This window comes from Coregonus lavaretus (assembly GCF_964263955.1).
Source record: "Coregonus lavaretus genome assembly, chromosome: 33".
NCBI lineage: Eukaryota > Metazoa > Chordata > Actinopteri > Salmoniformes > Salmonidae > Coregonus > Coregonus lavaretus.
Window position 1 is genome coordinate 16,594,297 of NC_140020.1, and position 24,446 is coordinate 16,618,742.

General features: G+C 41.0%; 2 protein-coding genes across 3 annotated transcripts in view; one reads left to right on the forward strand and one right to left on the reverse strand.

The window, feature by feature from the left end:
- Nucleotides 1-1,733: 1,733 nt before the first annotated feature.
- Nucleotides 1,734-9,190, reverse strand: LOC311108625 (sterile alpha motif domain-containing protein 12-like). 2 transcript variants are annotated; one of them, XM_084151299.1, is made up of 6 exons: nt 8,860-9,163; nt 8,095-8,249; nt 7,383-7,426; nt 5,809-5,953; nt 5,073-5,210; nt 1,734-4,234 (listed from the first exon to the last, which is right to left on the reverse strand). In XM_084151299.1, the coding sequence occupies exons 4-6, from the start codon at nt 5,927-5,929 to the stop codon at nt 4,218-4,220; spliced, it is 276 nt and encodes a 91-aa protein (XP_084007425.1). In that variant the 5' UTR covers nt 5,930-5,953; nt 7,383-7,426; nt 8,095-8,249; nt 8,860-9,163; the 3' UTR covers nt 1,734-4,217. The 2 variants fall into 2 exon arrangements, with proteins under 2 accessions (XP_084007425.1, XP_084007426.1); XM_084151300.1 differs by lacking the exon at nt 8,095-8,249 and having other exon boundaries at nt 2,916-4,234; nt 8,860-9,190.
- A 702-nt stretch (nt 9,191-9,892) lies between these two features.
- The window catches only part of LOC311108621 (scavenger receptor class A member 5-like), a 51,519-nt gene continuing 36,965 nt past the window's right edge, over nt 9,893-24,446 (forward strand). Inside the window, exons 1-3 of the mRNA XM_084151288.1 lie at nt 9,893-10,218; nt 12,412-12,530; nt 14,628-14,759. Of these exons, the coding sequence (XP_084007414.1) occupies nt 12,419-12,530; nt 14,628-14,759 (244 nt within the window). The 5' untranslated portion in view covers nt 9,893-10,218; nt 12,412-12,418. The remainder of the gene's footprint in view (nt 10,219-12,411; nt 12,531-14,627; nt 14,760-24,446) is intronic.

Sequence of the window (24,446 nt, forward strand, 5' to 3'; positions counted from 1 at the left end):
CGGGGGGCCAGTATAAAAAAAAAAAAAATGTAATCACTAACTGTAAGTTGCTCTGGATAAGAGCGTCTGCTAAATGACTGTAATGTAATGTAATGTAGACACCTGGAATGCATTTCAATGAACAGCTGTGCCTTCTTAAAAGTTAATTTGTGGAATTTCTTTCCTTCTTAATGCGTTTGAGCCAATCCTTTGTTCTGGAGTCCAAATTGGAAATGTTTGGTTCAAACTGCCGTGTCTTTGTGAGACGCTGTGTGGGTGAACAGATGATCTCTGCATGTGTTGTTCCCACCGTAAAGCATGGAGGATGAGGATGTTATGGGGGTGCTTTGCAGGTGACACTGTCTGTGATTTATTTAGAATTCAAGGCACACTTAACCAGCATGGCTACCACAGCATTCTGCAGCGATACGCCATCCCATCTGGTTTGGGCTTAGTGGGACTATCATTTGTTTTTCAACAGGACAATGACCAGACACACTTCCAGGCTGTGTAAGGGCTATTTTACCAAGAAGGAGAGGGATGGAGTGCTGCATCAGATGACCTGGCCTCCACAATCCCCCGACCTCAACCCAATTAAAGATGGTTTGGGATGAATCGGACCACAGAGTGAAGGAAAAGCAGCCAACAAGTGCTCAGCATATGTGTGAACTCCTTCAAGACTGTTGGAAAAGCATTCCAGTTGAATCTGGTTGAGAGAATGCCAAGAGTGTGCAAAGCTGTCATCAAGGCAAAGGGTGGCTATTTGAAGAATCTCAAATATAAAATATATTTTGATTTGTTTAACACTTTTCTGGTTACTACATGATTCCATATGTGTTACTTAATAGTTTTGATGTCTTCACTATTATTCTACAATGTAGAAAATAATAAAAAATAAATAAAAACCCTTGAATGAGTAGGTGTGTCCAAACTTTTGACTGGTACTGTACAATAGCACTCCTCTGATGGTCTGTCCGTCTCAGTGTGGATAATCTGTGAGTTGTAATCTGTGAGGATAATCTGTGAGTTGTAATCTTTGAGGATAATCTGTGAGTTGTATGCTCTGCCATGCAGCCTTGCTACAGTACACCGCCTGAATTAAGATTGTTACCTGAGCAATAAGATCATGTCATGAATTTAAGATAGGAAATAAATATATTTGTAGCTGCATAATGAAGAATCAGTAAGTTATAACCCTTACTTGACACCTGGTTCGAGTAACCTTGATAAATGTTCAACTAAAATGAGAATCAGAGAGTCATATGAAAAGTTCAACCAACCCTTAATAATTAAGTAGTTACTACAAAGCTTCCCTATTTTATCTGCTGCCTGCATTAAAGTTGATCCAGTGGTGCAGACAATAGACTGGAGATGCATTATGTCTTCGCAGAAGAAAGTATAGGTTTTAGCCAGGCCTTTACATGGCCTACTCTCTTTACACCAACTGGGTGTCTATTAGGTATGGAATATAAGACAGACCAGAGACTCCACCACAGGAGGTTGGTGGCACCTTAATTTGATATGAGCCAGCGTTGTAATGGCAGGAGCGGATCAGGGGAATGGTATCAAATACATCCAACACATGGTTTCCATGTGTTTGATGCCATTCCATTCGCTCCGTTCCAGACATTATTATGAGCCGTCCTCCCCTCAGCAGCCTCCACTGGACTCCACGTTAACAAAACCCTGATTGCCTTCTTGAACTTAAATTTGAGTAAAAAATAAACAAGCCAAAGAGGTTACAGAAACCCATTGTAGTCATTTCTCTTTGTTCAACCCATCATTTGTTGCATGCCAAACAACACAACATTTGGTTCCATGTTTCTTTTTTTTCCATCTCTTTGGGTCAAAGGCATGATTTGCTAACCTTTGGAATATTCTGGAAGCCCTCCTGTCATATATGATTAAGTGTCTCTCCCCGAGGTATATTTACATTTAATGTAAGTCAGCGCTTTCCTGATGCACCATTGCCCTGAATGGAGGAAATCAAATGCCATGCACCTCTGAGGGACATTAATCAGTCTGTCTAATTTGGTGTGCCCCCAACTGGGACCCTAGAGCCACAGGCTCAGCACTTGCTAATGTCCATGGAAGGTGAGGAAATGTAAACAGTCCTTTTATGGGGCACATCAGATTCAGCAGGCCTGGCCAGGTCTGGGCTGTACTTTTCAGGAGCTGGATTACTACACAAAGAAAAAGAAAAATGTTCCCCTAGAGGTGTTACTTTCACAGAGCAACGTGTTTTTGCTTGCTTTCTGCTGTCCTCTGTTTTTTGGCTGCCCTTTAAAAGTAGAAGATTTTAAGTTTGGGTGGTCTGACAAGTTTGTGGGGAAGTGGGAAGATGTATCGCGACGAGTCATGTAAAAGAGACAAATGGACACTGTCTGAGGGCACTAGTATGTCTCTCAAGATTTAGGCCACTGGCTGATTCTACACATTGATTTTTATATAATTATCAGTGAAGACAATTATTTCAAATGAACAATGATCAGATTTGGTCTTCATTAGCAAATATGAGGTGTCAGGTCAGATTAATCCACAAAATAGGGTACACACCCGTGTGACATTTCATCCTTGTCTCTTCACTGGAACAACTTGTTTCTCTCCTGTGTTCTAGGCTGGATATAGCATATGGATGTCTAAACATAGCGCTCCCTGTTTATGAAAACATTTCACTATAATACAGGTATAGTGGTTTGGAGTTGAACTGCATTGTATGCTTTGCTAAGGTACTGTATGAGCTTCAGATTTGACAATCCTGCAGTTTTTCATGTGCATGTAGTCTCTAATGAAATGTGGTGAACCTCAGTGATTCATTAAAATACTTCAAACTGGAGCAAACAAACATTATCATTATACAATGGACAGGACATTTAAGTCTGGGGAGGGATTTCTCTGAGGAAGGAGGATTTGAAATATAAAAAGACTTAGTATTTGCAAACGTAGCACTTTTATTTGCTCCACTTAATTTGCAAAACCGCTATCTCTGAGCAATTTAAGCAAGCACTTGTAATACACACATGATTACACAATGAACTGTTAATATGAATATGATCCAGGAACAAATAAAATAGGACATTTCTGCATAGAGCACATTCCAAGCTGGATAGTCATACTGGAGGGATTCTATATGTACCGTATTTTCCGCACTATAAGGCGCACCGGAGTATAAGCCGCAGCAGCTAAATTGAATGATGTGTACATATATAAGCCGCACTGGACTATAAGCCGCAGGTGTTTTAATGTTTAATTACCATATGTAAGGGTTCGTGCACAGAGGGGATTGTCGGGAAAGAGATGGCTGCTTGAGGAAGCTCCCATTTATTGTGGGGGGCGCAGACCGGTCATAGAGCCCATAGAGTTAAAGTTGGTGGACTGTAACCTGTAAAATCCATAGATTTAGGAGGTCTTCTAGTGGCCGTTAGCTGTAAAAATCCATAGATTAGCCGCACCGTTATATAAACCGCAGGGTCGAAAAATAGGAAAAAAGGCGCGGCTTATAGTCCGAAAATTACGGTAGTTGTGTTCCATTTAAAGATGTGTTAGTCGTTGCATTGTATTTGACAGACAGAAAAACTCTGCTGACGTCTTACAAACATGAGGTGTGGAGCAACAAAAGCTAAACAAAGACGACATCACTTTCAGTCAGAGGACACAACATTCTTACTCCAACATCAAACTATATAAGCAAATACATCAAACTTTAAAGCCATTTTGTCTCTGCCAGAAACCTCCCATTAAATGATCCCCATTACGTTCCCTGCATAGGGCCTAATAGGTTGGAGCAGCATTTGGTTTGTTATCTAAATCATGGCCATGTGTCCCTGCATTAAACTCAGGACTAATTTACTTACTCTCCATTCACACAGGGTCTCCTGAGAGTAATATAACAGGCCATTAGCTAGTCAAATCAGTGCTGGGTACGGGATTGCAACATTTAGTCCAGATGAGGGATGCACTGTATCCCCTGTTCAAGTGGGGAATGATGTTCTCCCTCTGCAATAGCTGCCACATAGTGTATTAAGTATTGTGAAAAATAAGACCACAAGAGCAGCGCAGAGCGAGAGGCAAGGGCTTGATTCACAGAAGTGTCAGTGAAAATACAACCGTGCCAAAACCAATCTGGCGGCCTTCTTCAGGTCAACGATTACTGAGAGCAAATGTATTTTTTCTTCTCTAGTCCTCCACACCGTAGATGGACAAAATAAGGACATCTCAGACCTCTTCTTCTGTTATAGTCATGAAGAGAAACACTCTAGAGAACGAGAGATAAAAATACATTTGGTTAAAAATACATTTAAAATATGCAAGCATACGTACCACACTGTGAACAAAGACCATGGTGAACTTATTTTATCTATATTTTGAACTTGAACTTATTTCATCTATAGCTATCTTATATCCATGCCAACCAATGTCAATTGATTTATTTTATTTTCAGTTCAGTTAAATAGTACTGTACATCAGAGGCTTTCTCTTCTCTCTCTTCTCATTCGATGCCAATCTATTCTTGGCAGGTGTCTCTAAGCTAACCCTCTTGATGAAATACATGTCTGTCAATCATGTTGGCTGATAATGCAATCTTGTATGACTCACTTTGGGTATTTGCCTTGTCTGAGTTCATATGAGCCAACTGATATAGGCTACACTCTTCCAAAAGGGTTCTTCGGCTGTCTCCACAGGATAACCTTTTTTTGGTTCCAGGGAGAACCCTTTTTGGTTACATGTAGAACCCTTTTGGGTTCCACGTAGAATCCTCTGTGGAAAGGGTCCTACATGGAACCTAAAAAGGTTCTACCTGGAACCAAAAGGGTCCTACCTGAAACCAAAAAGGGTTCTTCAAAGGGTTCTCCTATGGGGACAGCCGAATAACCATTTTAGGTTCTAGATAGAACCCTTTTTTCCTAAGAGTGTACAAGTGAACTCCTGATGCAATCTAAGAGGACACAGTAGATGTCTGTCCCTTTATGATGCAGTTTTAGACAATAAAGTAATGTTAGTTCTCCCACAGAGAAGAAGTTGTTGATATAGGCTACAACTGAATTCCTGATACAGTTATAAAGGAGCCTGTCAGATGGATGTTTGTCCCTCACCAGAGAAGATGTCATTGAGGTTCTCCAGTTCCTCCTGGACCCTGAGGAGAAGAATGTCCAGTAGGATCTCCTGAAGATGCTCCCCCTCCACCCCCATCCTCTCCAACTGGTGTTTACCCATCCTCAGCAGAGCTCGGCCTGGGGAGGGACAGAGCAAGAAGGCAAGAGAGGTGGTGAGGTGAGGCTACTAGAGTTGGAAGCAAAATGATGCCAGTCAATTCAGGCTGGGTGCATGGATTTCAAATGGAATGGAATTCAAATTACATGATGAACTTGAATTATGTGTCAAATTCCATTCCTAAATTAACTTGAATTCAAATGCATTTAACCCCAACGCAGGAAACCACGGTGGGCAAAACTACGGTCCCAGGATCTAAGTCTTAGGACACAAGGTTTTATTAGTCATACAACAGTTGTTTTTACTGCATGTTTTTGGTCAGCTTCTGACAAGGATTTACTGATGGAACATTACAACAGTATTGACACTGTGAATGAGCTGTGTGGTTAGTAGAGAATTAACAGTAACTGGGAAGATGAATGATCCATTATGTCATTATGTGGGGTCCGGAACTGTCTACAGGCATCCAATACTTATACAGCCTGGGATAAAATATCACATATATTCACTTTAAGAAAAATAATAGCAGTCTATTAATGATGTCTGATGTACATGACCATGGGTTGTTTTGTACTAAGGCAACATTTGGTAAGTAGAGGGGTTACTGAAGATAGCTACCGGATATGTCATGCTTGAAGACGGCCAGTTGGAGGACACTCTTTTGGTAGGGGTACTGTTCCTTGACCCAGTCAAACACATCCACCACGGTCCAGAGGGAGACCCTTTTGGGGACGCTCATTGTGGCAATATTATCTGGGCTGCACTGTATATGTCAGGGAAGGAGAAAGTCATTAGTATCTAGTATAAATCTGAGAACAGCATCACACTATGCATCCCTTACTTAGATACATTTCTCAAAAATTGGCAATGACAATTTGAAGTTGATTAATTATACAATATCCTAGGAAAAAAACAGAATACTGCAGTCGTTAATGTTATGACAGTGAGATGGTTGCTTTTGTATGTCAACTTCATTATAGTACTATTTCCTCAGCCATATCCCCTGAGGAAATACTTTTATAGAGCTGCATCAATGTTTATTTGGCCTTTACATGCTGTGGGGCACTTGTTTTTGCCATGTTGGAAATATAGGAATGTTTTACTGATTTAATGAAGAGACTAATCTATGATGTTGGCAGGAACGAGCTCCCATATTAGTAATTACTGGACAGCCAGACGAGACATTGAGAAACCTTTCATTAAGAGGGCAGGGAAAGCAGGAAACCTCTGCTTGTATAGTAAATACAATAAACAATTCCACTTGACTTTTCCTACTAGTACTGACTTTGCTGATAACTTCTTTATTGAGAAAACGTTAATTACTATGACTGATATGTCGTTGTCTCACCTAGCTATCTTGAGATGAATGCATTAACTGTAAATCGCTTTGGATGAGAGCGTCTGCTAAACGACTAAATTGTAAATGTGAGTTTTTCCTGCCTATGCAAAGAAAGCTGTAAGCACTGTATGAAATGTTGCAGTAGGATCTGTTCCCGAGTGCTAGGGGCTGTGGGATTAGACTTTGACATCTGTACACAAATCACACCACAACATCATGTATGAAACATAATCTCATCAGAGAAACACCTTTATCAGTCTTACTGCTTTCCAGAAGGATTGCATCTCCATCTTCCTGATCAAACCCACATGAAACCACATACTCTGACCCAGTGCATTAATGACTGGTGTGTGTAACTCAATGTTTTGTGTGATTCAAAGATGAAGTTGAGAGTATTCAATTTCTTACAATATATCCGGATTAATCACAGGATAATGGAGAGATAGGATCTAAGTGGTGAAAAATACATCCTCCCGACCCCAAATCTCCCCTTGGGCAGAGAGAGTTCCTTTCTCTTTGTTTTCACAAACTCTTGGAGACCCGACCACAGACCAGACGGAGTATGAGGCAACACGGTTTGGAGTAAATTTCACTGAGGTTTAAGACTCAGACCAAATCAAATATTAAATAAACGTTTTTGAGTAAACGCTGCGGGCCTGGAATGTTATAGGAAAACGGTTCAACAAACATTGTATGGTGCGTAGAATAAAGATAGAACGAGACAGTAAGAGAAACGGGAAGGAAAAGGAGAGAAGGAGTTGATAAATCTCTCTGAGAGGTCGTCATCAGAGTCAAGTGCATAGGTGCACCTTGCTCAGCTAATTAATCAAACTTGCCAAGTAATTTAACATACCTTCAACAGCTGTTGTATGTAGGCCTACTCATGTTTTGCTGGACCTGGGTAAACAAGAAGTATATATCTTATAGTCAGATACAGTATTTTGCCAACACAACTCCCAGTGGGTTTTTACTGTACAACATGTGCCCAACGTGACAAATACACCATCTTGTGGTGATATACAATACCACAGAACATATTCACTTCCCAAATTCTACTACTCATGGTCATTTCAATGACATTATATTATATAACCTTTCAAATTCTACACAGGTACACATTTAATTAATGATATAACTTTATTTCAGGTATGGTTGTCGTTTTGATTTCTATTTTGCTGCACATCATACTGTATGCTATTCAGTACAGTAATAGTAGCCTATGACATTCACAGCAAGTGTACTGCAATGAGTGCAAACTGTTGATAAAGACAGACAATGGACAGAAAACTGGTGAAACTAATCGGTAGCCTATTCTATTGTAACTATTTATTTACTGGTACTACTACTATAAACTCTACTGTAAATGCTACCACGTCGCATTTGTAAAGTAGGCCTGGCGCAGGTAAGGCAAACTTTAGTAGTCCTTGTCTATTACCTGCCTTCGTATTATGCACTTATATGCACTAGACTTGACATTCATGATAGTAAAAGTAACGTTAATAGTTATTGTAGTGTTTAATCAAGTACAGTTAATCGTTTTATCGGCAGTCATATCTGCCTCTTACCTGCCCATTGTGCCCAACCCTTCCTGTCTCTGAGTCAGTCAAGCCCGCGTGCTGCAGTGGCTGTGGCTGGTGCTGGTCTGGTGCACACCTGCCTGGAGGAATAACCACTACTCGAGGGCTCCATCATGTGGAAGGAACTCTTCCTAAAAGGTGATCTTGGACCACAGCCATAACCATCCAAATAAAAATCATATTTCATGCAGAGGCAATAAAGGTATTTTATGACGACCATGCTTCATTTAGGCTACTCTGCCTACAGAGTCATGTTTACACCACAAGCCTAAAGACATATTAACGTTACGCTATTTTATCTATTTTGCAGGCTTTCAATAAAGAATAGTTCATTATTTTTCCTCATAAATTATAGACCTATCAAGTTGCGATTTTCGCATGTAAATCTTGGTGGGGCAAACAAAAAACGTTTTTTAGATGCATGCCAGCAAACCCATTACACAACACAACACAACACTAATACATTAATTGCACTATAACGTGATAAACGGTGCCCACACACTGTTAGGGCCTACATAAAGCTGTCTTAACAGCAGAGTCCCAACAGCAGTCCCAACACCTTAACACTGCTACACCTGGCAATCAGCGGAACAGTAGGCAAAATTAGACCAAATTATTAGGGTGAGGCACATGGGCTACTAACAGCTTACTACAAAACATACAATTAGTATTACTTTCTTAACTACAGTATACATATCTCCCTGGCATATTACATCATCTATGCAGCAGCATACAATACATTTTTGGACTCACCTTTTTGTGCTGTGCCCACTTGAACAGGAAGGTGGCGAGGCTGTCATTGGCAAATTTTGTCATCAAACTGACCTTCTATGGATTTATGGTGCTTTCAAGACAACTGGGAACTCGGAAAAAAACAAGGTCGAATCATGATGACGTCAGTGATCTTCAGGTTGGAGCTCTAGAAAGAGGCACTTGGAATTCCGAATTGGATGACGTTCAAAACGTTTTTTCCCCGTTTTTGTTGTCTTGAACTCACTGAATTCAGATTTCCCAGTTCTGAGTTTCCAGTTGTTTTGAGCAGCACCCAAGGGGCAGCACCAAAGGGGCATGAATTTTCGAGCTCTCCCTTAGATTTGTAGGTGAGGTAGTGTCCCCATGAGTGACAGAACACTGAGCCAATCACGGCGCAACTAGAGAACATTACCAATCCCTACACTCCGTATTTTCCGCTGGCTGCCCCACCACCACAGAAAGCACTGAGCTAGGCTGAAACACTTGCATTTTGGAGCTGCCTTACTCAAGAAAGCAAAAAATAGATGTTATGCTGCTTTATTAACTTTTTTTTTTTTTTTTTTTACATTGTTTACAAACTGACACGTATTAATGCCAAAATAACATGCAAAACATGAACTCCCCCCCCAATTTTTTTTAAAACAATTATAATATATATATATATATATATATATATATATATATTCTTTATTTTTATTTATTTTTGCTAGAAAGGTGGGGCTCAAAACAGGTGGGGCTCTGACCTGCCCTGAATGACGGGTAGCCACTGGACCTATCTACAATGTATGTCGTTTATGAGGAATTAGTATAGGAGGGTAGTCTGGAGCTTGCAAGAAAGGCATTTCACTGTACCTGTGCACGTGACATTAAAACTTGAAGCTAGTATTTGTATAAGATCTGTAGAGATGGAGCGCAGCTTTCTGTAATGTACCATGCTTAAATGCCCAGAGGAGGGCGCATTTGTTCAACAATGTGTAAAAAAAAGTTTTAACATAATTTATACTGGACCCTGCCCTGCCCCAGGCGCATAAGTACAGCAACTAGATACTATATAGAATGAGGTAAGAACGCATCTAGTCAGAGTTGTCCAGGCAGGGGTATTAGCCACATCGTAGTCTCCATGCCTCCACTACACTTTGAAAAAGGGATTAATTCACCCGAGCATCACAGACTGGCTGGTGCACGGATCTCCACGCTGCGGTTATCTAGCTACTGAGAGAGCGAGACTTCAGTTAACTGTCTTATGTTGAGAGGAAACGTTTATTGAGATGTCATTGGGAAAACATGCACACTTTTTAGATTGAAATTAGAGATGAGACATTTGCATCTGTTATACTTTTTAGTCACAACTTTGACAAGGTGAGTGACAAACTTTTCCAAATGTTGCGTCAATTTGTGTAGTCTAGTTTTGCCACCTGTTCTATGTGTTCATTTGAAGACATCAACAAAGTGAACCTGAAATGCATTTATCCTCGAAAACCTTTTTACATTCACTTGATTATGTCCATAGATCAATAATTTTCAGTTTTTTGCATCATGACCTTGAAATTGCACAAAAAACGAGACAATTATGTTTAATGAAATTCGAATTTCCACAAATAGAAATTAGATGGCCCCAAATAATGTGGCAATAATATAATTCAGATGTCATTATGGAGACAGGTGATCTGTAGCGTCTCCATAATGACATATGAATTATATTATGGCCACATTATTTTACACCTGTGCTCTGGTATCCAATTTATGAACAAACAAACGAGCCTGTTCCTCGTTGACTTAATGCCAAGAAAATGCACATCAGAAAGTTTTTTGTTTTATATTTATCCACTCATGGGTGAAGTGTCCGCGCGTTTAATTAACTGGGAAATGGGTTAATTCCACACGGACGGATGGATACGGGATGTCTCTCTATAAAGGTTTCCGCTCATGTGAGACCTCTGAGACCACAATGCTGAGCTCTGCTGACATCGTGCACAGAGGCCACTCAGCTGTGCGGTGCGCGCGGGGGCCACTGGACATTTTAATTGTTTTCTCTCCTTTAGATTCGGTCACCATCCATGTGTGCAAGTTCTCAGTGTGTCTAGTCTATGTCTATTCAGACCTCCCTGGTTGGCAGAGAGAAGGCAAACATTACTATGGCATAGTCACAAATCACAGTGTGTGCTTTTTTGTCACAATGATGGATGGAGGGCTCTGTCCTCTCTCTTTGCCTAGAGACTTTATTTTTCATGATACAGAAAGAAGTTCCTCATGGAGATTGGACATGCTCATGTGTTAATTCCTGTATTTGAGGAGACATCACAGGGCTCGCTCATTGCCAGGTAGAGCAATATCATGGAAGGGTTGTACTGTAGCCTCCAATTCCAAAGGAAATATGTCTGGAGCCTACCACTGCCCTGCCTCCAGGGAAAAACAGGCAGTGGTGTGTGAAAGAAGGCAGGATTGCTTCCTGGGCATTGGAAGGGATGTACTTTCCCAGAGTCTTGCGTTGGGTGACAATGATCAGTGGTGGTGATCACATACAGGTTTCCTAGCAGCCCGGTTCGGTAATGGCTGTGTCTGCCCCCTACCCGAAAATGTCAACTGACACTCCCGCTGCTTAATGAAAAATTCCAGATTGAGCTCCTTTTAATGACTTTGTTCAACAGTCCCACATCCGTCTCTGTATTTCACATTCTATTCTCTATTACACAGTTAATATTGACCTATTCCCCACTGAAGTCCAAACAACACTGTTTTCTCAGCTATAGCATACTGTAAAGGTACATGCACCTTAATCCCAAATAAAGGTGATTATTAGGGTATTTTATGAGGGTCTCATTTCTTGTCTGCTGCTACTGGTTCATACTGTAAGGGGAGGGGTCCATAGGTCTGCCTGAGCTGTGGCCCAGGAATGTGGGGGAGCATCACTCTCTCTCTCACACAGCTGTTCAACTGGGACTGTTTACTGTCAGCCACTTTCTCTCTCTCTCTCATAGACCACAGTCAGATCTATGGCACTAGATGGCAGCACAGGAGTCTTTGAATCCTCCATATTCCTGTCATGGATTAATGTAATTCAATCCATACCACTTGCATTATGTTTTAGAGGCTCTGCTGTTTGCTTTAAAGAGAAAAGTTATGAGTTTGGTTTTATATTCCATGCTGAAAAGATAGTAAGGTAATAGATTGGTAAGGATACTTGTGGAGCTTTGCCCTCTTGAATAATGTGTAGTAGACTGAGAGACAGAGGTACAGTGCTCGACCAAAGGCCCTACATCCACACTTCAACTTAATAACGAATGCCTCAACACTGACAGCCAGCCACATTAGTGGTCTGGTGATGATTTAAAATGTACAATTTTAAATTGACACTCAGTCATGCCTCATAAGAGACAGATCAGACAGACTCAATATTATAAAAAAGAGTGGGGAGAAATAGAGCTTGATAGAATGTAATACCGGTAAATCAGCTTTGTCCTTCCAGAAGTTTTACTGGAACATTTAATCTATTCATGTGTCTTACATATTGCTTTGGCTACATGAAAATCATCTGTTTTGTCTTCCCTACAGTTTCTGAATGGAGAATAAGGCCATGTACCTGAGTACATACGAAGAGAGGGAGAACGGATCCATCTATGAGGAGGGCTACGATGGCAGGAACCTATCAAAGCTCAACCTGTGTGAAGATGGTAAAGAAGCAGTTTCCCTTCTTGTCCTGTATAAATCCTTGCCCCTTGACCTTTCACAGATTTGCCCAGAGGCCTGTAATCACCCTCACACATTCACACACACAACATACTATCAGCACGTAGTGCTTTTTCACCGCTCGCTGGGTGAGAGAAATCTGCAGACCCCAGGAGTCAGATTTCCTATATTTATCTTTGCAGTTACAAGCATACCTCTAAAAAGGCCATGACCAAGTTGGGTCAAATCCTCTTTGAATTCTGCCATTGATGTAAGAACTTATTTAGTGCCTCCATATGTGATGTGCTCATATTTCAGCTCTTGGAGTGATGCAAGCAGAGTCCCTTTGACCCGACTTGGACATGGCCTTTTTAGAGGATATGCTTGTAACTGCAAATATAAATATGGGAAATCTGACTCCTGGGGTCTGCCGAGTTCTCTCACCCAGCGAGCGGTCAATAAACACTAAGTGCTGATAGTATGTTGTGTGTGTGAATGTGTGAGGGTCTTGGGCTTGGACAGGTGCAGCTGAACAAATCTACTGTACAGTGTTCTCAAGTCATGCCACGCTGGTGGGAAATGCTTATCAAGCCTTAACAGTGAATTGGTCCAAATTTAGTTGGCCTCTACTTGTCCAACTCAACTAATCTGTCCCTAAGCTGCCAAGCATACTCACTGTAAACATTCAAGGATCCTGTTGCTATCACAACCCCTATAAAAAAAGCCAGGCTGAACATGCAGCCACATACTGCCACATTAACTTGTGTTCTTTGGTGTTGTGTCCAACGTATTACAGCGTCTATGTCTTAATGTTGCAGGAATTTTTAAATGTAGAAGCTGTTCTGCTCCACTTCCTCTATAAATATTCAGTCTCTCATTGCCTGATGTCAGCTTGTGTTTAGACTTTATTGACCCCTATAAATGTCTAAGATAAGTAAATATTGTCATGGTAAGGGTAGGATATATGATATACATGACGCCATACATAGCACCAGCGTTTTTCTGTGGAATGTTTATTTACATGTTTATTTTCCACAGAAAAACTAGTGTGATTTAGTAAGCAGACAACTTCAAATGAAAAATGTCAAATTACCCAGCCTTTATGTGACATAACTTCCAAAAGGCACAAGACTGTTTATGGAAAATAGGTTGAGGGCCTTGTCTTCTAGAGCGGTCTCCTCTGTGACTTCAGAGCTATATGCTCCACAGAGAGAAAGAGAGACGAGGAAGGATTGGGGGGACTACTCATTTTTTGTCTTGTGGCTGGGATGACTTGCCAGGAGAACATAAAATTAAAGTGTGTAATACTTTCCCATTGGTCTCTCTCAGGGCTTATGTCTCCTCGAAATAAGACAATGTGCTTCATGACCTAATAGCATGAGACACTTTGGAATTGATATCAGATTCCTATTGGACTGAGATCTTCTTAGTCTGACTAATGATGTCTTCTGTCACCCTACTTCTGGGCCTATTTGACCAGCGCTGAATGTTCCCTCAGCAACAACAGTTAAATCCAAACAGCTTCCTCACAAGCACACATGACACACACACACAAATTCCCAACTGGAATGCCATGATGACAGTTTTATCCAAATGAATTCCAGTGCATTTGTTCGACCTGGAGAGTGTGTTAAGGGGTTAAATGACTGATTGTTGCTATTATTACTCAGTATCTGTGTGGCAGCCCTGTGATGTATGGTGCAGAGGTGACAAATAGATCTCAGGCCAAATGCCAGACATGCAGACTTTGTTTTGACTCTCATGCTGACTACAATATCAACCAAGTGGAGAATCAAGGCTGCCAACTCGCTACGTCAGTACTAATAGAACAATAATAAAATCATTTGGGGGGATTTTTAGCACTCATAAAGTCTATGTTATGAGAGATGGCCGCAACAATGCAACATGTCATTCAGTTGACAGTTAGGCATGCATTTTTATGTAGGACCTTTTCATCACTGCATAAGAATATTATCCTCATGACATTTTATCCTAATTTCATCCAGCTTCTTTTATCCTCATGGCCCCTCACTTCAGACCTCCTCTAAGAGACCTTGTATCCATCTTTGTCTTCCAATTCTAAAGATATGTTTTCTTTTCAGCTGGTTCTGCCAAGAGGAGAAGAAAGCAAGACAATTGCTGCAGCCAGCTGAACGCCCTGTCTGCCATCAAGTATGCCATCGTGTCTCTATACATCTTGGTACTCCTGAGTATTTTTGGCCTCTGTTTAGCAGGTACGTCAAATCACTTGAGCTACAAAGCATGTTATTGCCAAGCTGTCTATCTAAGAGTTTATATACACAAACCACATCAGATAAGATAAATACTTTATTAGACACTGTCAATGTTATTCCAGTTCCCAAGAGGTGGATATATTATGCTATTCTTTACATTTTTCTCTGTGGGATCAAATGTGATTGAACTCAACGACATACACTGTCTGAAGCAGGTATTCTGGTTGACTTGAAGTGAAAAACCGAATGAGTTGAGATGTGTTCAATTCTTAAGTTCTTCAACTGAAATTCCAAATTGTTAGTCCATCTGGTTTCACTTGAGAACTCTGGTCTTCAGCCTTTTGCAACGAATGACATCAGTGATCCCACAAGATTAAGAATTAATGGGAAAACCTATGGCTACTGCCACATTAAAACAGTTAGTCTGCCTTAGGTAACACATAAGGATTGTGCTTTGAAATTGTACTCCACTTTAACCATAAGTGACTGTCAATTTCAGTTTATGGATTAAGAGACATTTTTGGTAATTTGAGAAAAGCCATTTCTTTGTACATTTGGAGAGTGTAGCTTGAGACCAATGAAAGCAGTAGGAAAAGCAGCTTTTGGTCAAATCAAACAAAGACTCAAGCTTTGATTGCCGACAGGCTGTCTTCCCAACCAATGGCACTGGCAAAGGCCTATAGAGTAGCTGTAACATTCTTGAAACAATACATTTTCTTAAGTAACCAACCCTGACATATGACTAAGGTTACCTGAGACATACTATAATCCTCATCTTTAAAAGTTATGGTGCTGAAAGAGGGCCACACTTCCCTAAGGTATTTCTCAGTCATGTACCTGCCTGAGTGCATTACCTATGTGACGGTGTGGAGAGAGAGGCCATGTGGATGGATTTGGCATGCAGAGACTGACAGGAACGTGTTTCCAATACTCCATGGGCCCTGGAGGGACTCTCAGGGTTCCACCATGGCCATCATGGCTCTCACAGGGTCCGTGTGTGTGTGTGTTGTGTGTTGTGTGTGCGGAGAAACTGGACTCCCATCAGCACGTTCCTCTCCTAAGATCGAGGGCTCGCCCATGGTTCTGCCTAGCAGCTGAGGCCCTTTCTTCCCACTCCTGGAAGCTGTGTCGTAAGTGCTGCCTGGTCTGTAGCCAACCCTGGGAAACAGTATCATTAACCAGTCCTGATAGAGCTGTGCCTAGAGCCTTTCCTCCAGGCCTGGGTCTTTGTATCTGGGGAGGGATGTCTATAACGTGACTTGTCAGGGTTAGAATCTATGCCCTGGTGACCTTTGGTGATGTATCAGAATAACCATTCTGGGGGGGGAAGTTTGAAGTTGGATTTATGGAAAGGTTTTATGTTGTTGTTGTGTATCGCTGGCTTTGTGACACATGTCCATAATACATTTAAAGCTAGAATCCTTAAAGCTGAAACTGACAAGTCCGTTTGGGATATTACAACAAATAATAATATGCCATTTAGCAGACGCTTTTATCCAAAGCGACTTACAGTCATGTGTGCATACATTTTTACATATGGGTGGTCCCGGGGATCGAACCCACTACCCTGGCATTACAAGCGCCATGCTCTACCAATTGAGCTACAGAGGACCACAATATACAAGGTTTTCTTCTGGCATAATAGTTTTTGGGGGTGTCACAGAATTTCGGTGTTAACCACAACAGAGTATGGGTGGCAAATGTGTGCCATCATAAACCAGGAAAATATGGTTTAAGGTTAGGGACACAGCAGGAGGCAAAGGGTTCAAAATGTGTTTTTACTGCAAACCAGTGGCGGTAGATGCCGTTTAAGATGGAGGGAGGACGATTCTTTTTTTAATGAGCATGGCTCTATTTCTATTACAGCATATATTTCAGTTTTTTATTTGTAATACATTTGCAAAAATCTCTATAAACCTGTTTTTGCTTTGTCATTATGGGGTATTGTGTGTAGATTGATGAGGGAAAAAACAATTAAAATCAATTTTAAAATAAGGCTGTAACGTAACAAAATGTGGAAAAAGTCAAGCGGTCTGAATACTTTCCGAATGCACTGTATTAGCTAAAGCAACATCATAGTCAACATAGCTAATAGAACTAACGCGTTGGTAAACCTGCAACAATCATGCAGTACAGTGTACAGCCAGTAAGCAGTTTAGCAGTTACACCTGCAGGCCCCGGTGGCAATACATTTGTAAAACCAAAAGCTTACCTTGACTTGGAAGAATTCCAGTGTTGGATGGTCATAGGCAGCTAGCTAACATAGCATCCCTCTTTTTGAGCCGTGTGTTTGAGTAGGCTAAACTAGCTAGCTGCATTTGCTAGTTAAGTAAGTGAAAGTTAATTTTTTTAACGAAATCTCTCTCTCTCTCTCTCTCTCTTGCTCCTCCATTTTTGAAGAAATTAATTTGTTCAAAACTGTTCAACTATTGTCTTTCTCTCTCTTTGAGTCAACAACTCACCACATTTTATGCACTGCAGTGCTAGCTAGCTGTAGCTTATGCTTTCAGTACTAGATTCATTCTCTGATCCTTTAATTGGGTGTACAACGTGTCAGCTCATGCTGCAAGAGCTCTGATAGGTTGGAGGATGTCCGCCGGAAGTTGTCATAATTACTGTGTAAGTCTATGGAAGGGAGTGAGAACCATGAGCCTCCTAGGTTTTGTATTGAAGTCAATGTACCCAGAGGAGGACGGAAGCTTGCTGTCCTCCGGCTACACCATGGTGCTACCCTACAGAGTGCTGTTGAGGTTACTGTAGACCATTGCAAAACAGTGTGTTTTAATCAATTATTTGGTGACGTGAATATATTTTGTATAGTTTTATCTAAAAATAAACGTTTTAAATGTTTAGCTATTTTTATTTTTATGAAATTCACTGAGGACGATGGTCCTCCACCTCCTCCTCTGAGGAGCCTCCACCGCTGCAAACAACAAACACTGTTTTTTCTCCTCTGACATTATTGCACGCTCTATAGAACAGCAAAATATGTACTGCAAAATTGTTTTACCACGCTCCTCTTCTCTGTTTCCATCAACAAAGCAAAGTGGCACTTTTTCCCCAAATGCGGATTCGTACTTTAAACCAATTTAGAATTATACCGTTGTTGCCTAGATTGATTTGGAAAAATCCAGAGCATTTGAAAAGAATCATGCTCTTGGTATCCATGGCTGACAAATTATATCCTAGTAACCAATTAAACATGAATAAAGTAATGTTTCACTGTTAGATTCTAGCTCTATAACCCAGAGAAACCATGCAGTGTTGGTCTGTAAACCACACCTCTGCATTATTAGTAAAGAGGGAAGTTCCCAGACGCAGACCTAAGCCCTGTTGGGTTGGTGAACAGCAGGAATCTGGATGGTTAACGCTTTGTGTAATCTCTATGGAATTTCACACATGCCTTTCCAACTCCTCCCATCAGGACCATAATAACTGAAGTTCTATAGGTGGATATAGGCCTAGGCAAAGCCAAGGCATTACTGGGGCCAACATGCAATACCATTGACATCATTTGAAAAGGAAGATGAAATCGTGGGAGACAAACACTGTCATGGAGGTATTTAGCAATTTATGGTTTAGCGTTAAGCTAATTTAAAAAGCAATCTAACAGAGCTTTCAAATAGAAATGAAATGAAATGTGGATCATTAGAGAGGGTGAATGAGATTAACATAACATGATGACTGCTGTGGAGGGGGACATTTCAGAGGGACCCTGCCAAGTTTCCAGTGTGAACACGAACCAACACCCATCCACTTTTGAATCCACATTTGCTTTTCATTTGTGTTCATATGTGAATATTTATGAGGTTTCCCTATATGACCTGGGCAGGGCTCTGCTTCAACCTCTTAGCTAGCACATTAAATATCCAGACCTGACATCTGAACCTTTAATCCATGCTTTTAGATAGATAAGAAAGAGGGGTCATATCACTCCATATTTCATGTCATTCATATGTACTCGCTGATCCATGCTGAGAGATCACAACTCTGTAAGGTTGGAGAAGGCACGGCATGAATACAGATCTGAACCCTGTGCTCCGTATAAAAGGATGTTCTCACACTTTCCATAGACCGACTGTATTGGTACACCTCTGTCCACGGACTCAGAATGGCTGTTGCAACTGTTAAACAGTTGAACAGTTTACATACAATCAAAGTCATCTGCTACTTAGTAGGATTAGTATAACTACACATTACTCTGACAATCACAATAACTATCACCCTACTACTCAGGAATTGAGATGGGGATGGAAGAGCCGAGGACAGTAAGGAGGGAACGATGGAGAGACTAGAGATAATAAATAGAGATACAACAGTTTGATTAGCCTAAAAATCGAAGCACTCAAAGTTTTTTGGCTATTCGACTTTAGCACATGATGTTGAGAATGTATGAGAAGTGAGTGACCCAGCTAGTGTTAAGTTTCCAGTTAAAAAATAACTCCCATTGGGGACCTCCCTGATTATGTCTGGCTCTCTCAGCTGCCTGATAGGGCTTAACAGTGTTTAAGAGAGTGTTCCAGTGAGTTTAACAAACGTTGGGATCCTCACACTCTCTTATATAAATGGTGCTCTGTGCATGGAAAGCTATTGCACTTTTGATCCTCCATGTTTATGAAGAAAGGTCATGGACTTGTTTGGCCAATGTTCCTAGAGGGCAAGGGACCGGTGCAGTCAAGAGGAAAAAGTCTGCAAAAAATATAAATATAATGTCAACCCAAAAACATTGGCAAGTATTTTTTTAAATATCAAGGAGGATGTCACTGAGAAAATGTATTATTTTCATGAATCACTGTGCTCATTTCCACTGTCAAGAACTAATAGTAAATAAATTGCATATTATTATAGTGAAGAGAGGCAGGTTCCTATTCTAGGTACATAACTAATGTGTCATGTTGGTTTCAGAATTTAGTACTATTTCTATTTAAATAGCAAAACAAATTGCAGCTGCTTAAAAAAAAACCTTGAGCTACTTGAGTCTGTATAAATGGACCCTATGAATCATAATCAAGTGGTGACTAGTTAATCAACCCTTTACAGTGGGTTGATGTTTCAAAGCATGAAAACACTAGGATTTTCTGGAAACCAAAGTGGTTTATAGGTAATAAAATAACTGCTCCCCAAACCTTGTCCTGCGTAGTCCTGTTCCAAATGCCTACAGGTCATCTGGACAGTCACTCTACATACAGTATTAAACAAACCAGATAGACCTGTTCAGATCATCTATTGTTTTGAAGGCCGACTAGTAGCCTATGCCTTAATATAGTCATAATGGACTTGGACACATACGGTACACATTATTTGGGTCATGCTACATTGATTTCCAATGTATTTGAATGTACAGTATGTTGACTAATTTGAATGCATACAGAACCTGGTACTCATGTTTCAGCTGGGCAGCAATACAACTAGTCTGCTCCTGCATCTGGAGTCCTTTATGGGAAAATGTGTTTTGCAAGGTACCCAACAAACATTCCTATGGACAAGGAGATTGCCCAATACGTCACCTTTCAGAGGAGCTGATTTCTAAATAGTGTTGACACTTCATAGGTGTCCAGGACAGAAGAGAGGAAGATTGACCATCAACACCGAAAAAGTAGGCCTACTAACAATCTGTTTGAGAATGGTAGATACATTTGGAGAGTAGACCTAGGACTACCAAAAATATCTGTCTTTTATGATTCCTGCAGCAACCAGTCATGCGAGTTTATGACATATTGGCAATGGCATTTTGCTATAAACTGTGCCCTGTTAAAGTCCTCTTGATGTTTTGTTTACCTAATTTCTATCTGACATTTTGCCAAACTACCTCAGAATTTTTTTCAACATCCCGTTTTTGGCTCAATAGTGTGTATATATATACACTGAACAAAACTATAAACTCATGTTTCCCATGTTTCATGAGCTGGAATAAAACATCCCAGAAATATTCCAGATGCACAAAAAGCGTATTCCTCTCAAATTTTGTGCACAAAGTTGTTTACATCCCTGTTAGTGAGCATTTATCCTTTGCCAAGATTGTGACGAAGAAAGTCAGGAAGCAGGTGCAGTCGGTGAGGTTAATCGAAACGAACATAGAGCGAATACAAAAACAGGAGTAGCGTCTGAACATGAAAACAGAAACAATACTGCCTGATGGGTGATACAATGGAGTGCTAGATAAAGGGGAAGTAATCAGAGGGTGATGAAGTCCAGGTGCGTAATGATGGTTGCCAGGTGTGCGTAATGATGGGTTGCCAGAACCGGTGGTTAGTAGAACGGCGACGTCGAGCGCCGAAGTGGGAGTAGACGTGACAAATATAGTCCATCCACCTGACAGGTGTGGCATATCAAGAAGCTGATTAAACAGCATGATCATTATACAGGGGACAATAAAAGGCCACTCTAAAATGTGCAGTTTTCTCACACAACACAATGCCATAGATGTCTCAAGTTTTGAGGGAGCGTGCAATTGGCATGCTGACTGCAGGAATGTCCTCCAGAGCTGTTGCCAGATAATATAATGTTCATTTCTCTACCTTAAGCCGCATCCAACGTCGTTTTAGAGAATTTGTCAGTACGTCCAACCGGCCTCACAACCGCAGACCACGTGTAACCACGCCAGCCCAGGATCTCCACATCCGGCTTCTTCACCTGCGGGATGGTCCGAGACGAGCCACCTGGACAGCTGATGAATTTCTGCACAACCGTCTCAGGGAAACTCATCTGCGTGCTCGTCGTCCTCACCAAGGTCTTGACATGACTGCAGTTCGGCGTCGAAACTGACTTGAGTTGGCAAATGCTCAACTTCGATGGCCACTGGTCCGCTGGAGAAGTGTGCTCTTCACGGATGAATCCCGGTTTCAACTGTACCGGGCAGATGGCAGACGTGTGGGCGTCGTGTGGGCAAGCGGTTTGCTGATGTCAACGTTGTGAACAGAGTGCCCATGGTGGCGGTGGGGTTATGGTATGGGCGGGCCTAAGCTACGGACAACGAACATAATTGCATTTTATCGATGGCAAGTTGAATCACAGAGATACAGTACCGTGACGAGATCCTGAGGCCCATTGTCGTGCCGTTCATCCGCCGCATCACATCATGTTTCAGCATGATAATGCACGGCCCCATGCTGCAAGGATCTTTACACAATTCCTGGAAGCTGAAAATGGCCCAGTTCTTCCATGGCCTGCATACTCACCAGACATGTCACCCATTGAGCATGTTTGGGATGCTCTGGATCGACGTGTACGACAGCGTGTTCCAGTTCCCGCCAATATCCAGCAACTTCGCACAGCCATTGAAGAGGAGTAGGACAACATTCCACAGGCCACAATCAACAGCCTGATCAACTCTATGCGAAGTAGATATGTCGCTCTGCATGAGGCAAATGGTGGACACAGCAGATACTGACTGGTTTTCTTATTCACGCCCCTACTTTTTTTTTTAAAGGTATCTGGTACCAACAGATGCATATCTGTATTCCCAGTCATGTGAAATCCATAGATCAGGGCCTAATGAGTGTATTTCAATTGACTGATTTCCTTATATGAACTTTAACTCATTAAAACGTTGAAATTGTTGCATGTTGCATTCATATTTTTGTTCAGTTTAGTTCATACATGCATAATTAAATAGTATAATTATTGTTTTACTTAGCTACATCATTTAGCCACCGAATCCTTAGTTTGAGAGCGCCAAATGTTTTGAATCTGTAGGCCGTCATTTTTCTGAACATGGTACAGTACATATGGGTCATACGGAAACTGTGTCTAGATTAACAGCCAGCCAGAAGACCCACTATTACCAGTAAGTCACAAATATCAATCTTAGCAAGCTACTCATTTTACAGCCTGCAAGTAATTTCTGGAATATTGTTGTAGGCCTATTGTTTGTTGAGATTCCCTTTTATATTCAACATCAAGTTTGCTTTCAAACACCACATTTGCTGACTCATAGTTTTACTTATGCCAGTGCCTGTCTGGCATACGTCTGACATCTAAGAGATTTAAAAGAGCAGCATTTTAATGTTGAGCAAGCCCAGTTCCATGTGGAGATAGAAACTGAACCTCATCCATCTGGGTAAATAGTTAATCAGAGAGACACTGCTGAGAGAGTATTCAACAGGAAAACCTTTCTGCTCTGTCATGACGGCCTCACAGTCACTTCTATCCAGATGGTTATGTTGATGTATTAGTTGGAACGCCGGTGACTTGATTTAGTTCTACAGGCTCAACACCAGGTTAAGATGCTCTGAGGCTACTTTATAAGGAATGTCCTGATGCAGTCAGACCTGAGCTGATATTGGTTTTTATGTCTAAGCAGTTTTGAGAGACCAAGATCAAGCAGTTAGACATCAAGGCACCACTCATTGTCCATGTTTTTATAGTCATAATCATCTGGTCTGTTTACTATACCATTGTCTAGCTCTCTGCTCTTCCCAATCAGAGTTTTGTTATATTTAGGGATCCTCCCTATATCGTGGACTTCAAAGCTTTTTTCCCTTCTCCGCTATACTGTCTTTGTATGTCTGGATGGACACTTTTATCCTTCTGTTGAGTGGAAAGCACCTTTTATAGATACAGACATCTACGATACAGACATCTACAGTATTGTAGGCTTAGGCTATTGCTAATCATTGGCATCCACAAACAATGCTTATAAATGCCCTCCAACCCCTGTGGATAAATAAATGTTATGTGGCATGATTCTCTACCCCAGGATTCATTTCCTATACACAGTGCTGTATCTCTGTTTATCCTATACATTTAAGTAATGCTTTCCATTGTATGTAACCACTCAAGTTTGTGGCAATTTTTTCGTATCGTTTTTTTCCTAAGTGGATCATTGGAAAAGTTGAGGGCTGCTGATTTTCAGGACAAGTTGCTGGTTAGCATAAATTACCATAATAGGTTTCTGTTATGAAAAATCAGTTTTCGAATTATCTTGTTTTTTTCTGACATGGTATTTCTTAGATGTTTTGCTTTTTTAGGTGGACCTCGACTCTGTATGGACCTCCATGGTGCAAAACATTTGTATATTTTCATCTTTCATTAGTTATATGTGATTATGTGCCATCGTAATCATTATCAGTCATATTTATGATTGTAAGACCTGTCCGCTATTGAACTTCTGCCTCTACCAAGTCATAAAGACCTTCTAACAATTTAGACCAATGAAACCACCTGCCTTCTCTTCTGTATGATGTACTGTATGCAGGATATGATCTGGTATGGGCACTGGGCGCTGGGGCTTTCTTGGCCAAGTGTGGAGTGCAAAAGATGAAGTAAAACTGTAGGTCACAGTCGCAAACCTCTCTCCTTACTCACAACCGCACTGCTGGCCAACTTAACCACCAACTGTCAGATTAGATGAAGATCTGTGGTCTGATGCCAACCCTGTAGGGTTTCCATTAACTGTGACCAACTAGAAAGGCACTACTCAGGAGACGTTCAAATCCAGTCAGAGTTCTTGAGGAAATAGTGAGAAGCTGAGCTTAGCATAACCGCCCAAAAAAAATCACCATGTCTGAAGTTATCTTCATATAACAGGGTACAAGATACAAATTCCCATGAATCTAGAACACGTGTTATACCTAGTTTATCCATAGAATAACTTTCTGTGTGTAATTCAAACCACAAATCGAGCCACTCCTCAGAGCTCAAAGAGAACCTCAATAGTACTGCCACACCCAACTCTGAGACAACTAT

Bases quoted from the DNA above. Each gene is read 5' to 3' on its own strand.
- LOC311108625 (XM_084151299.1), bottom strand. From the start codon at position 5,929: ATGAGCGTCCCCAAAAGGGTCTCCCTCTGGACCGTGGTGGATGTGTTT. The intron at 5,211-5,808 runs GTAGCTATCTTC...GTCCCTCCCCAG, and splicing joins CTTCAAGCATGACATATCCG to GCCGAGCTCTGCTGAGGATG.